Genomic DNA, 17,704 nt, shown 5'->3' with positions numbered 1-17,704 from the left:
TATAATACTCATGGGTGTTTCTACAAAGAAGGAGACGGGAATAGAAAGTGTTTTGTTATGGCAATGTCACTCAAATCTTTGAACTTCTTCTGAATTAGAAACCCAAAATCATAGATAATTTATCATCAAAATTTAATTTTTACTAGGTTTAATCTGACAGTTTTATTAGGTCTTCCTTCAATTTTGTTAGTAGCAAAGAATTGGAAATCACCTAACCTGCAAAATAATTTGTAATCCAGTCATTAACAGCCATTTACTCTCTTTAACCCCAGCACCAACATTTTAAAATATGACGAGTTCAATGCTCTAAATGTATAAAAGGGATGTGTAAAAACCTCTAGGACATTAAACTAAGCCCAAGTAAGATTCCAGACGGTTGAAAGGTATTCCATTCTTTTATTAAGGCGGTGAAGGGTGATTGGAAAAGGGGAGTTGGGCAAAGAGGCCAACGGACATCTTCAGGCAGATTCATTTTAGTAAAGAGTATTTGTGAAAATTGAGAATCTCAGAAAAGCTTTTCTACAAACTACTCTTGCTTCCCCATTTCTCAAAGAGTCTTGGGGAAAGTTCATGTACCTCAGTTTGAAGACCATTGTGAAATGTACCTGAACACACTGAGATAATGAATTACTTTCAAAAAGAACTCATTGATATTACAGAGAATTAAAGAGTCCCAACATTGATCTCAATCTTCTCAACTACCTGTATTCAATCTAAATGTAGGTATAGCCTGACTTGAGATAGCTATAGCAAGGGTTAAGGAGAAGGAGCCAATAAAATGTTCATAACAAACAGCAAAATGTGGGAGATCTTTAAGAGCCAACAAGCCTTGCTGTTAGGATCTTGCCAGTCCTTCTCTCCTTATTTTAGTTAATGAAATTATTATAATTCCCCCAAGGGTTAAACTGGCTCTGGATCAGACAGGACCAGAAGGTCCTCATGTTTTCTCCTTGAGGAATTCTCTAATTTTGTTGCCACAACCAAAGCTGAGGATACAAAAGCATCTCCTTTTATGTTTTGTTTTGTTTAATATAAAAATAATTGCCTCTACTCTTGGAGACCTGGCTTAATTACACTAATCTGATTTTCCACTGGCAAAACTGGCAAAAATACTAAATGGTATTGCTCCAAGTTCTCTAATTATAGAGCAATCACATGTTTTCTCAACAGATACTAAAAAGTCAAATGCTATAATGTTGGATGAGGTCATTGTGACTAGCTTATTATAAGACCTATTTTAAGAGACCACATGAATTTCAGTGAATATTATGCAGTGACTGGAAGCAACAGATAGAAAGTTTACTGCAGAAAAAAACTATGAACTGTTACTATAATTTATCTAAACAGTGATGAGTTTCCACAAGTTATTTCATAAGAACTATGTCACTTGACCATAACCTTTGTTCTTCCACCCCCACACTCCAAAATAACAGACCCCGGTCTGGTTTCCCCTCTCTTAACCATCCCCTTCCTTTTCTTTACTGCTTAGCTTGAACACTTTAATCAGTCTTTTGATGGATACTCTTACCAGCACTCTCAGTGCTCCCTTGAACTTCTGCTTATCTATTCTGCCAAGTCCCAGCTCAGAGTCAAACAACCATCTGGTTCTCTCTACTATTGCTTCTAGTTTGCCAAGTACTGCTGCAGAAAACTGTGTAACTGCTGATTCATGCCATGCCAAATCTGCAATTTCTGAATTCACCTTGACCCTTTGCACTACTTGAAAATCCTTTTACTCTTGGCTTGTTGGCTTCCTTTTCCAGTGCTCAGGTGCTGTTCCAAATCTCGTGTCATCACTCTTCTGAGGTCTCTTGCCACACCTCCTCAATCAAGAGATGACCTAACCCTCTACATCAGCAAAAATCTGTGTTCAGTTTCCCTTTCCTCCACTTTCAATGGTCATCTACACCTTAATCTGCTCTCCCCACTGTTGCATGGGACATTATCATGCATCAGTTATCCCCTCTTAATACTGTTCATTGGTTTATAAGCTCTTCGCTACAACCTCTATATACATTATTACAAAGCAATTTTTTTTGGAATTAATATTGCAAGTTAATAAATGAGCATTGGAATGTCAGGAAATAAAAGGTGCTGATTGGCTACAGAAAAGAGCACATCAAAATAGCAAGTGTTGGCCAAGCATGGTGGCTCATGCCTGTAATCCCAGCACTTTGGGAGGCCAAGGCAGGTGGGTCATGAGATCAGGAGATTGAGAAAATCCTGGCTAACAAGGTGTAACCCCATCTCTACCAAAAATTAGCCAGGTGTGGTCGCACACGGCTGTAGTCCCAGCTACTCGGGAGGCTGAGGCAAGAGAATCACTTGAGGCTGGGCGTGGTGGCTCACGCCTGTAATCCAAGCACTTTGGGGGCCAAGGTGGGCGGATCAGCTGAGGTCACTTGAAACTGGGAGGCAGAGGTTGCAATGAGCCAAGATTGCACCATGACACTCCAGCCTAGGCAACAAGAACAAAACTCCATTTCAAAAAAAATAAAATAGGGGCCCAGGCGCAGTGGCTCACGCCTGTAATCCCAGCACTTTGGGAGGCCGAGGTGGGTGGATCACAAGGTCAAGAGATCAAGACCATCCTGGTCAACATGGTGAAACCCCATCTCTACTAAAAATACAAAAAATTAGCTGGGCATGGTGGTACATGCCTGTAATCCCAGCTACTCAGGAGGCTGAGGCAGGAGAATTGCCTGAATCCAGGAGGCAGAGGTTGTGGTGAGCAGAGATCACGCCATTGCACTCCAGCCTGGGAAAAAAGAGTGAAACTCCTTCTCAAAAATAAATAAATGGCCGGGCGCGGTGGCTCACGCCTATGATCCCAGCACTTTGGGAGGCCGAGACGGGTGGATCATGAAGTCAAGAGATCGAGACCATCTTGGTCAACAAGGTGAAACCCTATCTCTACTAAAAATACAAAAATTAGCTGGGCGTGGTGGTGCACGCCTGTAGTCCCAGCTACTCAGGAGGCTGAGGCAGGAGAACTGCTTGAACCCAGGAGGCGGAGGTTGCAGTGAGCCGAGATTGTGCCATTGCACTCCAGCCTGGGCAACAACAGCGAAACCTCATCTCAAATAAATAAATAAATAAATAAATAAAATAAAAAATATATATCAAGTGTTCGTCCTCTCTGAATCATTCATAAGCAAAAACAGAAATGAAAGTGGGTTGGGATGTCACCTGCCCCTTAAATGTTTTAAAATTCTATCAGACACATAGTTCTGCCAACCAAGTGTCACAATATGAAATTTAGAGAGGCAATACTTCAGTGATCAATGCCATTTTTTCCTCTACTATTTGTTACCACCTGTCACGTATGCAGTTCCTTTTTTTTTTTTTTTAACTGTGAGGAGTTTTCTCACCCTCATTCAATCCAAACTTTTCATGGGAATTCCTAGGGCAACCAATGTGAATTACATATTATGGCTATCCTAATTTAACATCATATTACATAAGGTATCATACAAAACTTACAAATGACCTATGTATGTTGTAGAAAAAGTATTCGTAGGCCAGGCAGAGTGGCTCTTGCCTATAATTCCAGCATTTTGGGAGGCCGAGGCAGGTGGATTATTTGAGGTCAGGAGTTCAAGACTAGCCTGGCTAACATGGTGAAACCCCATTTCTATTAAAAATACAAAATTTAGCTGGGTGTCATGGTGCACACCTGTAATCCCAGCTATTTGGGAGGCTGAGACACAAGAATCGCTTGAACTGGGTTGGTGGAGGTTGCAGTGAGCCGAGATTGGACTGCTGCACTCCAGCCTGGGCAACAGAGCATTACTCTTCCTCAAAATAGAGACTTCTAAAGAAGTTTTGATGTAGATGATACTTAGGAGAGCTATGTATCCTATCTAACTAGAAGAAGATCTTTGTTTTGTGGGCCCCTAAAACATATATAATTTGGAGAGCTCTCTTTCCAAAAAAGAATACAAAATGAGGTTCAGGGCCTTTGGAAGAGGTCTGTGAAAATGAAGGTCTCTAAAGTTTAAGTTTCATCAGCCTCATATAAATCAGTCTTTTGTATCTGACCACTTAACTGAGGCGTTAAGCAATCCTAAAACCCACACCTAATAAACATGAACTTATTAAAACGAGAACACCTAACATGAACAAAGCTCTTTACATAATATTACATTTTATGCTCACAACGAACTTATCTGGTTCAATATTACCCTTCTCTTTTACAAAAGCAGAAACTGACACTCAGAAAATTTAGTAACTTGCTCACAAACAGCTCACTACGCACATTAAAGCTGAGATACAAACCAAAGTCTGACAAACTAAATCTTGTGTTATTTCCATTATAATACTCTGCCTTTAATTTTTCCCACAAGATAAAGGGTTTAAGTTACTTTGGAGAATACCCTTAGAAAATAGCTGAAAATGTTCAGTTAATACTTGACGTTTACATGACTTAACTCATTTTGAGATCTTTACTAAAAATACTGCTCTAAAACTGTATTTAAACGGCATGAAAAAACAAATGTATCACTGGGTTATCTTCCAATAAGTGACACAGATGAAGACAGGAGATCCTAAGGTCCAAAAGAAATGTGATTCTAATAAAGAAGAAAATAGAAGCAGAACCAGAAAATCTTGAAAGGAGGCTAGAATTATTATACAACCTTTCAGAAAAGAGTATGGTTATGGAAGAACATACTGACTATATGATCTTTCACAAATTAAATCCTCTTGCTACATGTCTAATATTCTTTTACCTTGCCATTATAATAATATCAAGTTTTAAAGACTGAAAAATAATGACAGTGGCTCATATATTATTCTATTATATCTATACCCTGGTATTAGCCAGTTTGACCTCTTTTTTTTTTTTTTAAAAAGTCTCTTAGAAGTAGCCTCTCTTCCACCTAAGGCCCCCAAAAGGTAGATGCTGTGTCTTCATCTGTTCTTCACTTGCAGAATAAGTTACCATGCTCTACAGATAGTGGCATTTCACAGAGGTTTGTTTCCATGAAAGATGGTGTTGATCCCATTTGTGACAGTCCAACAGTTTCTAACACAAAAGGAATTTCATAATATAGATATGATGTGATTCTATCCTATTCATTCAAAGACTTTAGAATAAAACTTTGTCCTTTGGCTAGATATAAGGCAAGACCTGATCAGATGTAGTTAGTATTTCCAGTCAACAAACTGCCATTATTGTTGAAATTACTTAAAAGACCTGTTGATTATGTGGTATTAGAGCCATTGTGACCTCACTGTAGCTAAGATCAGTCCACTGCAGCAGGGGTTTCAAGAAGAACAGCACAAAAATGATGACTTAACTGGAGGGGGAAAAAGGCACATATTTTCAGGAAGGCCTCTTTATTCTCAGAAGTTACCCTTCAAGATGACAAGTGGTGCAAACTCTTCAGGATCTTACTTGCCCTCAAAAAGAAGGTGAGTCTTTGATGGAAGATGCTAAATTGTAACTATCTAAGAGGGAAAAGAGGGTCTCTCTATCTCTTAACTCAGGCTAAAGGCAGATATTATTATGTCTCTTCCCACAGAAGTTCTCAAACAGATGACAATTACTTGAAGGAACTGAATGAGGACTTGAAGCTAAGGAAACAAGAACTGCTAGAGATGCTCAAACCTCTAGAAGATAACAACAACCTCTTATTCCAAAAATTAATGTCTAACTTGGAGGAAAAACAAAGGAGGTACGAGCTCTTACTCTGGGTTCCTAGAAGTAAAAAAGCTGGAGAACTTAATCTCCATAGGATTGTCAATGATTATTTACAATTTTTGTTAATTAATAAAAGGTTTGACATTTGGCTGTAGAAGGCCAATAATTTTTAACTACAAAGTCAAGATGACAACAAATCCTTTATTTTCTTATGACTCACCCCTCATTTCATGGGCTACAGTTATAATTCTTACTTCCCAGGCTGTCCACCCAAGAAATAGTGAAACATCTTTAATAGCATTAGTTTACCACGGTCCCACAGATGCTTTCTTGTGCATGTTTGTGGATCACTTTAGAATAAATGACTCTGTTCTTTCTATGTCAAGCAGTGGAATGGCAGTATTTTCTAAGCTTAGGAGCCCTCTGAATTAGGGGCATCTCTAAATATACCACGTAGCCTGAAGTCTTAACTCCTTATCAGAGCACTCACTGTACCTGGAACCCACAAACTCTGTTTCCTTTCTAGTCTCAGAACATCTCACCTCAGTGAGTCTACCTTTATTCTAAACCCTTATCATAAGCATCTCAAAGGACTCGTATTTTTGAAGAACAAAACCCAGGCAGAAAGTCATGGTCAAGCACCAACTGCTTACAACTCAGCAACATAGACTTCTTTCGGGCCAAGAAAACACAAAGGCTTAGAATTGTGTTCTCTGCTTAGAACTGGCGAGAAAAAAGTACAAGAACACAAACATAAAATAACATATGCCTTTAAGAAATATCCTCTCTCACAAAGACTTTTGATTCAGATTTTATTAGCACTTCTTAATGGCATGCATTCTCTGGGGCTATGAAAGGATATCAGTGACTTCCTCAATAGACTCAAATGTCCTTATATGAAGAAGCAAGTAGGTGGGAGAAAGTGGACAGAGATGTGTAGAAAATAACTCTGGGATTTATCCTAGAAGATAGCAGGTTCTTCCTCCGATTCTTATAAAGGAGACAGAACTACCCCTTCTTCTCCCAAGTCACACGTGGCAGCATTCTTCTGAGGGGGTGGAAAGAACTTTCCCTGACTGTTGGAGACCTAAGCATTAAAGAGCACAGAATTCATTCTAGAACACATAGATAGGCAAATGTCAATTAGAAATTGAAACATCCTATTATAGAGATCTTCTATGACCAGAAGGGCTTCCATAACTCCTGAGGTTTCAGTCCCCATCTAACTTTCATGGTAGAGTACTTTCTGACTGGTTGCAGAATACCAGTATTACCCTTAAGGAGGTATATATGTTTTATGATTCCTCTTTTTCTTCTAGTCTTGAGATCATGAGGCAGATCATGGCAGGGAAGAGGTGTGAGGAATCCTCAGTCATGGAGCTCCTTAAGGAGGCAGAGGAGATGAAACAGAACCTGGTAAGAAGCTGGAGGTACTCCAGGAACAGCCTCCTGAATAGGGCTCAAATCCACTGCAGTGTCAGATGTAGAGGGAAAGACAAAATACTCATTTCTAGCATCTGATGCTCCAACACTCATATCGACTTGATCTACGAAGTTGAGGGTGACCCAAAGGGAGTCAGATGGAATGTTGGGAAGAATAGGACTAGCTAGCAAAAATTATATTCTTTGACTTTTTAAAAGCTTTTTATCTAGGGAGTAAATGACTATAACCATATTAACCCTTAACGTTTCAGAAAGAATAGTAAAATATTTACTATAAAGAATAGAAAATACTTATCAAAATAAATAAAAGAAAATAGTTTGCTCTGTAGGATTCTTATAAGATTTTATTTTAATCAGCAATATAAAGGATCTTAAAAATTAAAAATTAGTGGTCTAAGCCCCTAAGAAATGGCCATATGATAAGAATATCTTCAGCGTTAGGAACTCATTTCTATACTGTCTCATAACTATTATAATTAAAGTTATTACTTAAAATAACTTGGCTTTTTTTAAACATCATCCTCATCATCAAACATCTCTTATGCTCCTGGATTTGGGGCTAGGCCCATTCATTGCCTTCCTCTGTGGTTTACTATGTTCCTGAATCCTTTTCCTACTATTACTCAGTAACTTCTTCCAAACTCGCTTCAACGGCTAGACAAATATATTCTTCTGTTTGTTTGGTTCTTCCCCCTCCAACAGGAAAGGAAAAACAAGATGCTTCGGAAGGAAATGGAGATGCTATGGAACAAGGTGTGCCTCTAAGGATCTACTGAAGCTATTGTCCTACAGATCACAGTGCAAAAAAACTCCCGTTTCTCTAGCCCCCGTCCTCATTTTTTCATGGCCTTGCTTCCACCCATGCCTTATTCCAATCCATTCTCTACACAGCAGCCAAACTGATCTTTTAAAAACAATCAAAGCATGTCACTCTTCTTATGAAAAACCTTTACAGCCACTCATTGTGGCATAATCTAGCTTTTGCCCACTCTGCAGTTTCCTCTCATAGATGTCCTTCCCTTGCTTTCTATGCAATCATGCCACTGGCCTCTTGCGGTTTCTCAGACACACCAAGCCCTTTCCTATCTCAAGCACTTTGCTCTTGCCTTCTCCACTACCTGTAATGCTGTTTTATCATGGTTGGTTCATTCTCATCCTTCAGGTCTCAGCTTAAATGTCATCTCCTTTAGAGAGGCTGTCCTTGTTTGCTCCATCTAAAGCAGGGCATCCTCTTCCTCCTTTCTGTTATATAACTATGTTCACGTGTTCGATAGCACTGTTTATAATACAAAATTATTGTATAATTATGACTTTTTGACTTGTTTCTTGTTTACTTGCCTCCTTCAGTATATTCCTAGCTCCTTCAGTATGTTGATTGCTTTGTACGAATTTATAGCTACTAGCACAATTCTTGGAACATAGTAGAGATCAATAAATGTAAGTTGAAGAAACAAATGAATACCTAATTCTAATTCACCTATAATTTTACAACAATCACTGCATTGTTTAAGATAACAATATCAGGGCCTTTTGCTGGGAATCCAGAGCCAGGAGTCAGGGGAAGGGGACAAGGAATTCCTTTGTCCCTTGTCCAAGACTAATCCCTTGGAACCCAAGTGCTTCTTCACAGACTATGCAACTAGAAGAGTAGATTGTATTTTGTGATATAAACAGTTATACAGTGTGATCTCTGTCTGCTTTTTTTTCTCATCTCACCTTTCCACAAATAATCAGAATACCTTCAAGCCCTGCATCTTGTATTAAGATCTACTCCAGGTTCTCATTGGCAGTTACAAATTAGTTCTATGAATTGTCAGAAGTTTTAGTTCCTGGGTTCTTGCGTCCTTGTAATAGGAAATGTGCCAGAACAATTCCTCTATCTAAATCCAGCTTCTACAGAGCTCTCAAAAGACTTTTTTAAAATAAAGGACATCCATACACTTAAGTTGTGATCAACTTTCCCTACTCATATTTCAGTAAGGAGAAATGGAAAAAAGCAGCATGCCTAAGGGTCAAAAACAGAGTCTTCAGAATCAGAAAGATCTGGTTCAAATTTCAACTCTGTACTTTCCTAGCTGTGTGACCCTAAACAAATAACCTCTCCAAGTCTCAATTTTCTCATCTACGGAAATAAAAATAGTCCTCAAAGAGCTGTGAGGATTAAATGAGAATGTCTGTAATATAGTACAGTAAGGAAAGTAAGTAGAATAATACAGTAAGTAGCTTAGAGTAGTGACTGGCTAAGGGTCCAGCTAATCATTTTCATTCCTTTAAGGTACACTCAAGTAACCAAATGAAAGGAAGGGGTCACAACATTCTGAATTCCCTTTGGTAGTACATGTTTCATGTCAGGTCCTGAGAACCTGCTGACTGGCAGGAACCAAAGCCTTGACCCATATTGGTTTTCCACTTCTTTCTTTAATTTCCATTAATTTAAAGCTTTGCAAAAATGTCTTTCCACAGACATTTGAGGCAGAAGAACTCAGTGATCATCAAAGAGCACCAGAGATAAAAAACAAGGCGGACTTGCAGGATGGAAATGCAAGTGGACTGCAGGTACTTAGAATTTCAAGACTGTTGATGTCACACAGCTGGAAACAGTCTGTTGACAATCAGGGCTAATCTGGGTAGACAGATAGGTAGGATCTGGGTTTTTAGAGTATTAGATTTATGGCCTGCTGAGACATTGCATTTCTTTCCTGGGACCTCCTATTCCTTTAGCTCTCTTTTCTCATCCCAGGCTCCCAAATCCCCCTCGTCACCTAGGAAGACCAAGAGTGAACTGGAGAAATCACTTGCAGAGAAAGTGAAGGAGATAAGGAAAGCAGTACAGCCATTCTGAATGGTAGTGGCTTTTAGAGCTAATAAATTAGAAATCTTTAATGTTGCAGTAATTTGCCTAAGCTTTGGTGTGTTCTTGAACCAATGCAAATTTTTATAGATTTGGTTCCCTTGTGTTACTATATTTGAGTAAGAGTAATATCACAAGTTTCTGGGAAATCATATTAGGAAAAAGTCAGAGAAGCTATACCAGCAATGATAACTCTGCAACAGCTACATGATGTCAGAACTCCTGTTAATTTGTCTTTGAAAATATATTCAGTGGTATTATGCTTATATCTCATCTTCCCATAACCAACTCACCAACATAAAATAACCCTATTCATTTAGCTTTTATAAGGTGGTTTGTACAGGTGAGGCCAATTAAGAGAATTGTGCAGTTAAAACCAATTTAATTGTAAATCTGTGCCACCATAATTTTGCTACTGGGCTTTTGCAGTATATTGAGAAAACTGATTTCTGATCTCAATTTACTTTGTCAACCAGAGGCTCTTTCTTCCACCAGGAAAAGCAACAGAGGAAAACGGAATGGGTCAAGTATCAGGAACAAAACAACATCCTTCAGGTACTCAGGTCTTCTAAGGCTCGATACAGGATGTAATTTTATTCATATAATACAAAGGCTTTTAGCTGCATATTGTGAAGCCCAATCCCCACAACCTAGATAACCAATAGTCCTGCTAAAATAAATGTAGAGAGATGGCTGAAGGGACCTATCTCTGGCTTCACCCTAGGCAACTTGGAATAAATAGTATTTCTTCCTATGCTCTTGATTTTATTCTATTCTAAATGGGGGGGGGGGGGGGGGAAGCACAAATACTTTCTACTCTACTTTTAAAGCCTGAGCACGATGAAATTACTTTTTAACTTCTGAATAAAGAGGATTCAGAAAAGCCAATACTAAATATGTAGTTTTTGAAAATGTTCCCTTTCAGAATGATTTTCGTGGCAAAGTGATTGAGCTGAGAATTGAAGCCTTGAAGAAGTACCAGAAGGCCAATGACCTGAAATTATCACTGTATTTGCAGCAGAATTTTGAGCCAATGCAAGCATTTTTAAATCTCCCTGGATCCCAAGGTAGGTAGAATATCCCAGGTACACAGTTTGAGGTTTTGTTTTGTTTTGTTTTACATTGGAGATCCTTTTACTTGAAAAGTAATACAATGACTATAATAAATAAAAGTACAGTAATACATTTTTCATTATCATTATTATTATGACTCAGAAGCTCCTGTACAAAGGCAAAGATTCTCTCTGGAAGAATAGTTTTCCTTTGTAAAGATAAAGTAACGTATTATATATTTAGCATATGTAGCTGACATATAATTAGCACAATAAAATATGTTTCCTTTCTACCCCATCCCCTTTTCTAGGAATTAGAATTATTTAATTTTATTAATCTTGCTGGAATAGACTCTGCTACTTCAAAGCAGAAGGCCAAGGAGACATCTGACAATGGTTGTGAATTTCATCAATCCAGTTGTCCCTCTAAGAGTTTCAGCGACTTCCTCCACAGAATTTATGGCAATATTAGAGAAAATGATATAGTTCATTAAAAAATAGAATACAGAGATGGCTCGGAGGACAGGGAAAATGGTTCTTAAATTTTCAAGTATCTACGGATATGAACTCCATTTTTATAAAGGGACAGGCAATGGGAAATCACGGCCAAGGAATGACAATGTTCTATCAGCATCAGTATGTATGTTTCTCATTTCTTAGTCTTACTTCATAAAGGGTTTGAACAGCTTATAAAAATCACACTCAACACATGGGTTAAATAAACATATAAGTAAATCAAAGAAAAAGGAAAATAAGCTGAAGCCAGGTAAATACACAAGAATGCATAATGGGAGTACTACACAGCTGGCAGAGGTAGGCTACAAATTTGACTCCGAATTTTCCAGTAAAAAGAAACATTGATTAGTGAAATTCATGAAGAAACAAAGTTTTTCCTGGTATTGAAATCTGAGAGAAATTTTTCATCCAGGTCCCTATGATGGGGACAGGACATTGCTTGTGTGATGATAGTAGCCAGTGTCTTCAACAATATTTCAAAATAAATTCAGAATCTAAATTTCCTAGGCTGTTTCTCCTCTGTTCTTTGGCATAATCTAATAAAAACATATTAATCTAATTCTTTTAAAGTGATGAATTGACTCAAGATGATTCAGGTACATAAAACTCTACTGGTCTGGCTTAATCCATAGGTAAATTTTAGAAAACTAGAAGACTACTGACTATCTTTCAGGCAGTATTACATGCATATTTTTCTATCAACTTATGTTCTAATAAGAATAGGACAAGGCCAGGCGCAGTGGCTCAAGCCTGTAATCCCAGCACTTTGGGAGGCCGAGGCGGGTGGATCATGAGGTCGAGAGATCGAGACCATCCTGGTCAACATGGTGAAACCCCGTGTCTACTAAAAATACAAAAAATTAGCTGGTTATGGTGGCACGTGCCTGTAATCCCAGCTACTCAGGAGGCTGAGGCAGAAGAATTGCCTGAACCCAGGAGGCGGAGGTTGCAGTGAGCCGAGATCGCACCATTGCACTCCAGCCTGGGTAACAAGAGTGAAACTCCATCTCAAAAACAAACAAACAAACAAACAAACAATAGGACAAAACTGGGAAGAAACCTGGAATGCAACCACAAGCAGTATTAAATCATTAAAATACAAATTTAAAATTGGAGAAAAAAGTTATAAGGAAGAGAGACAGGTCCCTGTTTTACTTCATCCAAAATTAGCTGAAGGTCATCTTGAGGGATCTATAGGATTAAAGAGCCAAAAGATTTTTAGTTCCAGAATCAAATTAAGTCTAAATTAGCAAATAGTGAAGGGTTCCATTCAACTTGATTGCCTCAGGGGATACTTTTTCCCCTTGCATGTAAAACATTGAATCAACTTTAAATTGGAATAGCCACAGATGCACACTTTTTCTCTTCTTTCCTCTTATGCTTCTGGAGAATTAAATGATAGTGTCCTATACTGCTCTGTTACCACAAATTAATGTAGCCACAGGCAATCGATCAGTGTGTTATACTGATTCTGCATTCATTTAACACTAATTATGGGTCAGTTTCATTTTCTAACACATGTATTCAAACTCTACAGGTTTGAGCCCAAGTGGATTGGAAATCTAATGGATTCCTAAATTTTGGTTATATGGCCTATTTTTTCACTTCTACTATTTGATTATTGAAAAGAAAACAAATATCCTCATAATGAACGATTTTAAAAGTAATTATGTAAAGAGGGTTATTATCAGCAGTAATAATTTCTTAATGGTGGATGTTGCAGTGTTTTCCAACTTTATGTATCATCTGGACTATTATCTATTCAATATTTGCTGTTAGGTTGACTTCTTTAATTTCTTAAATGTGTTCCTTGAGAATAAAATTTGTATTATTTGTATTACTATTTTAAATGAAGAATTGCTATAGTTTTCCATAATAGAAGGTAAACAATAATACACAAAAAAACAAGATTTTAATGTTCTAGAAAATTGTATAAATCTGAGATCTATTTTATCTGTATTAGGAAGTGAGATTAGAAAGACAGAGAGAATTTTAAAGAAAGTCAGCACCAAACTGCAACTTTCTTCTTGGTGTTATCAAGTTTGAAATAATTGAAAATAATTTTCTCACTGTGACTTATACTATTTAATTCTGTGTTCCAACACCCAAATTTATCCCAATTGCCAATTAAAATTATCTCACCATCAAATTTTGGAAAATTATAATTTAAGTGAAAAAGCACTGAATTTAGACTCAGATACATGATTTCTAGGCCTTCCTCTGAGGCTCACCAGTTATATGACTTGGGAAAGTCATTTAATTTCAGTTTTTAAACATACAAACAACATTAACACGGAGCATGTTGATAACATAATACCTTGTGTAACCCTTACAATGACTCTATAAAAGGTACTATAGAACAAGAAACAAGCACAGAGAAGCCAGGCTTCTGGCTCCATATTCAATCTTTATTCCCTAGACTATGCTACAAAATGAATGTGTAAAAGTATGTGACTTTTCATGCCTCTTCTAGATCTAAAGGCTGTAATTTGAATCCAAATTTATTTTCTGTTTAACATATAATCTTCCCAGTGAAAGGTTAATTTGTTCAGCAAGAGATTGGTAATTCTGCATCTAGCCCAGTAGGTGGCACCAACCACATTCAGGCTTCAAGTCCACAGAGTGGTAATTCAGGAGCTGTGAAATGCTGTGGGAGAGATGGGCCTTCCATTACTCTTAGGACAAAAGGTGCCACATTTATATATCAGATGAAAAAAGAAAAAAATGTCTTGATGTTTTATGACATCCTCTTTTGGCACCAAATTGTATTACTGGCAGCCTTGATTGGATCATGTTAAACTCAGTGTTTCTGTTGCATAATTTTTACCTAGTATTCTACTCCCTGGACCACAGTTCTCTCCATTTCAAAAAACAGTCACTGCCCACTTCCTCCACAATCCTTGTAGAATAGTGTTCCCTTCTACCACAGATAAATCAGGCGATTGGGGTTCTAAAATAAAAAATGGGTTGGGCAATTGCACAAGATGGTGCTTATTTGAAGTCTGTATATTTAATAGTGTTACAGGGACAGTGTTCCTTTTTCTCTAGTTTCAAAAGAATTGAATTTCGCAAACCTGTCTTAGACAAAGCATGTGGTATAATTTTGGACACACCTCCCAGTAAATCAAGGGTACAGGCTCTTCTGTTCCAACCATTTCCAATTAGAGGAAGGGTTTACCTCTCTACTCAGCCAAGAATTTCTCCTCCTACTGTCCTATGTGCTGGTTGGCTGAGTTGCAGTGGTATGATCTGTGTAGCTGGCAAAATACCATCTTGTGTTTGTTAATATTATTTTGTTACACTTCAACAAATCCCTACTTGTGAATTCCCTTGACACACAGGAAGTAGCATTACCATTGTCTATGTTATCTCTTTGGCATACTGCATCACTTAGTTTGTTTACACCTAGAGTGAAGTCTTTACTTTTGATCTTTCTGGAGATGAGTAACGTTTGAAAGGATTTACTTTCCCACCAGTATAAAATTATAATTTGACTCAGGGTGTATCGTAGGTCCTCCCTAACTTCTACAGAGTCCAGAGAGCAAGTTTGTGGACTTTGGCAGTCACCTATCTTAGAGAGCACAGACACTAAGCAATCTCTAAATTCAACTGAATTTCCCATCATATCTGCTGGTGTTTAAAGAAGAGATTTGTCAAATACAAAAAATCACCTGGGCATGGTGGCGCGTGCCTGTAATCCCAGCTATTCAGGAGGCTGAGGCAGGAGAATTGCCTGAACCCAGGAGGCGGAGGTTGCGGTGAGCCGAGATCGCGCCATTACACTCCAGCCTGGGTAACAAGAGCGAAACTCCATCTCAAAAAAAAAAAGAAGAAGAAGAGGTTTATCTTCAGCAATAATATAACTTTGTTAAGACATTTGATTTTGACAGTCTTGCTTTTCTCTCCTACCTCAACCCCCACCAACTCTTAGCATTTCCTTGAGCTCTTTTGAGAAAAACCTGAAGGTTGGATGTGAGTATTATGCTACATTTATAAATTCAGATGAAAGCCCAGTGAGGTGGGAAATGTATACTCTTGAGACCTTATTTACTCTCTAACTCCTTCTGTTTTGAAAGCAAGTCATTCTTCCCAGCTTTAACCTTTACATCACTTTTGTACTATTCTTCCTGATGGCTGAACTACATTTCAGCAGGTGCTGCTGAAGGGAAAATAGTAGTGTTAAGCTAAAATGCTGAAAGGCAGAGGCGGAAAACCACAGCTAGCTCAAATCTGGGTACTTGATAAGTAGTACTGTATTGCTTTCAGGTATAGGCTTTTTTAAGCTTTGAGGCAACCTGAACCTTCTGAATGTCAAAGTTAGGTTTATGGTATTAGCAGGTTATAAAGTTAATTTCTAAACTAAGTCATGCTTCTACTTCCTTAAGACCTCACAGAAGCTCAGGGGGAGAATAAATACTTTTTTTCCTAAATATAAATTTTGAAGCTTGACAAAATAACTGTATCCTTATTAATACTATTTTAATGGGTAACAACAGATTCCATAATTTGTGGGCACACACACTCAGGAGTGAAGCAGGATGTCTAGGGAAGGGTTATCATATTTAGCAAATAAAAAAAGGATACTCTATTAAATCTAAATTTCAGATAAACATCAAATAATTTTTAGTATAAGTGTATCCCAAATATTTCATGAGATATAGGAAACATTATTTGGTATTTATATTGAAATTCAAATTTAACTGGGAGTCCCATATTTTAGTCTGGCAATTTTAATTTGAACAGACTCACTACGGTCCTATTTAGCACCCTACAATTCTCCCTTTTTATCCTTTTCTTTCTTTTTTTTTTTTTAAATTTTTTTTTTGAGACAGAGTTTCGCTCTTGTTACCCAGGCTGGAGTGCAATGGCGCGATCTCGGCTCACCGCAACCTCCGCCTCCTGGGTTGAGGCAATTCTCCTGCCTCAGCCTCCTGAGTAGCTGGGATTACAGGCACGCACCACCACGCCCAGCTAATTTTTTGTATTTTTAGTAGAGACGGGGTTTCACTGTGTTGACCAGGATGGTCTCGACCTCGTGATCCACCCACCTCAGCCTCCCAAAGTGCTGGGATTACAGGCTTGAGCCACCGCACCCGGCCCCTTTTTATCCTTTTCATTGCCTCTCTTCCCCTTCTCACCCTCTGCCTGCCATTCTCTCTGCTTCCTCATTCTCTTCCCCATCTTCACCTTTATCTTTTATTCTCCACTATCTACAATTGACCATTTTTTGTGAAACATATCTATCTGGGTTATCTGAGAGTATGTATATATAAACATAACTTATTATTCCACTTCTTTAATTGCATATAATTCTCAAATTATTTTCCCCCTGTGGGATATGAGCTCTAAATAGAAAAACAGTCTGTCACTCCAACTTCTGAAATATTGTTTGACAAAGTTATTAAAAAAAAAAAAAAAAGAAAACAGAAAATTCACATCAATGCTAATACTCACAGTGATAGAAAACAAACAAAGCTAGTTTCCACACCCCTTAAAAGAAGCTCTCATTTTCCTGTTTCCCCTTAGGTACTATGGGCACTACAACTATGGACAGAGTGACTACTGGCAGAAACGAACATCATGTGGTGAGAACTACTTTCTTCAAACAAACAAAAAAAATCGTTTTAAGGGGTTGAATAGATAGTGGGTACAGATTTTTGGAATGCATTTCTTAACATATATTCTAATTTAATATTGTAGTGATTTGCAAAGTGGGTGCTAGGGTATTCAATATTTTAGCTGTCCTTTTTCCTCTGTTTTTTTTTTTTTTTTTTTCCTGCCTTAGAGAATTCTGGGATCAAAGATCTACACAGAACAACAAGGAGCTAAAGGAAGTCAGCTTGATGATGCAGGAGGGAGGCTCTTTTTTCTGAGGTCACTGACGGATGAAGCACTGAAGAATTAGGCGGCTTTCACTCCATTTGCTTTGGACAGATTTAAAGACTAGGCACAGCCATTTGTGCTAATTAAAATCTCTCAAACCTTTGTTTTAGTGCTGTTTTCCCTCTATCCCACCACCAATCTGGGTGGAAATGTTGGATGTTTGGCCTTAAACATGTATGGAATGCAGTCATTTAGGGATTGTAAACAGGCTTTGATTATTTTGATAGCTTTTGGATTTGAAATGACCACATTATATAATATGTTTTTACTAAGCCCATAAAAAGGAGCTCCTCTCCACCTCTGAAGTACATAATT

General features: G+C 38.0%; 1 protein-coding gene across 1 annotated transcript; it reads left to right on the top strand.

Moving 5' to 3' along the window:
- The first annotated feature begins 5,365 nt into the window (after positions 1 to 5,365).
- Positions 5,366 to 17,492, top strand: CCDC196 (coiled-coil domain containing 196). Its single transcript, XM_039469232.2, has 10 exons — positions 5,366 to 5,415; positions 5,526 to 5,678; positions 6,964 to 7,060; positions 7,790 to 7,840; positions 9,551 to 9,628; positions 9,828 to 9,911; positions 10,434 to 10,493; positions 10,864 to 11,005; positions 17,033 to 17,091; positions 17,292 to 17,492. Exons 1-10 carry the CDS (start codon positions 5,366 to 5,368, stop codon positions 17,409 to 17,411), a joined length of 894 nt encoding a protein of 297 aa, XP_039325166.1. The 3' UTR covers positions 17,412 to 17,492.
- The last annotated feature ends 212 nt before the right edge of the window (positions 17,493 to 17,704 follow it).

This window comes from Saimiri boliviensis, chromosome 2 (assembly GCF_048565385.1).
Source record: "Saimiri boliviensis isolate mSaiBol1 chromosome 2, mSaiBol1.pri, whole genome shotgun sequence".
NCBI lineage: Eukaryota > Metazoa > Chordata > Mammalia > Primates > Cebidae > Saimiri > Saimiri boliviensis.
This window is presented reverse-complemented; position numbering and strand designations above follow the sequence as displayed.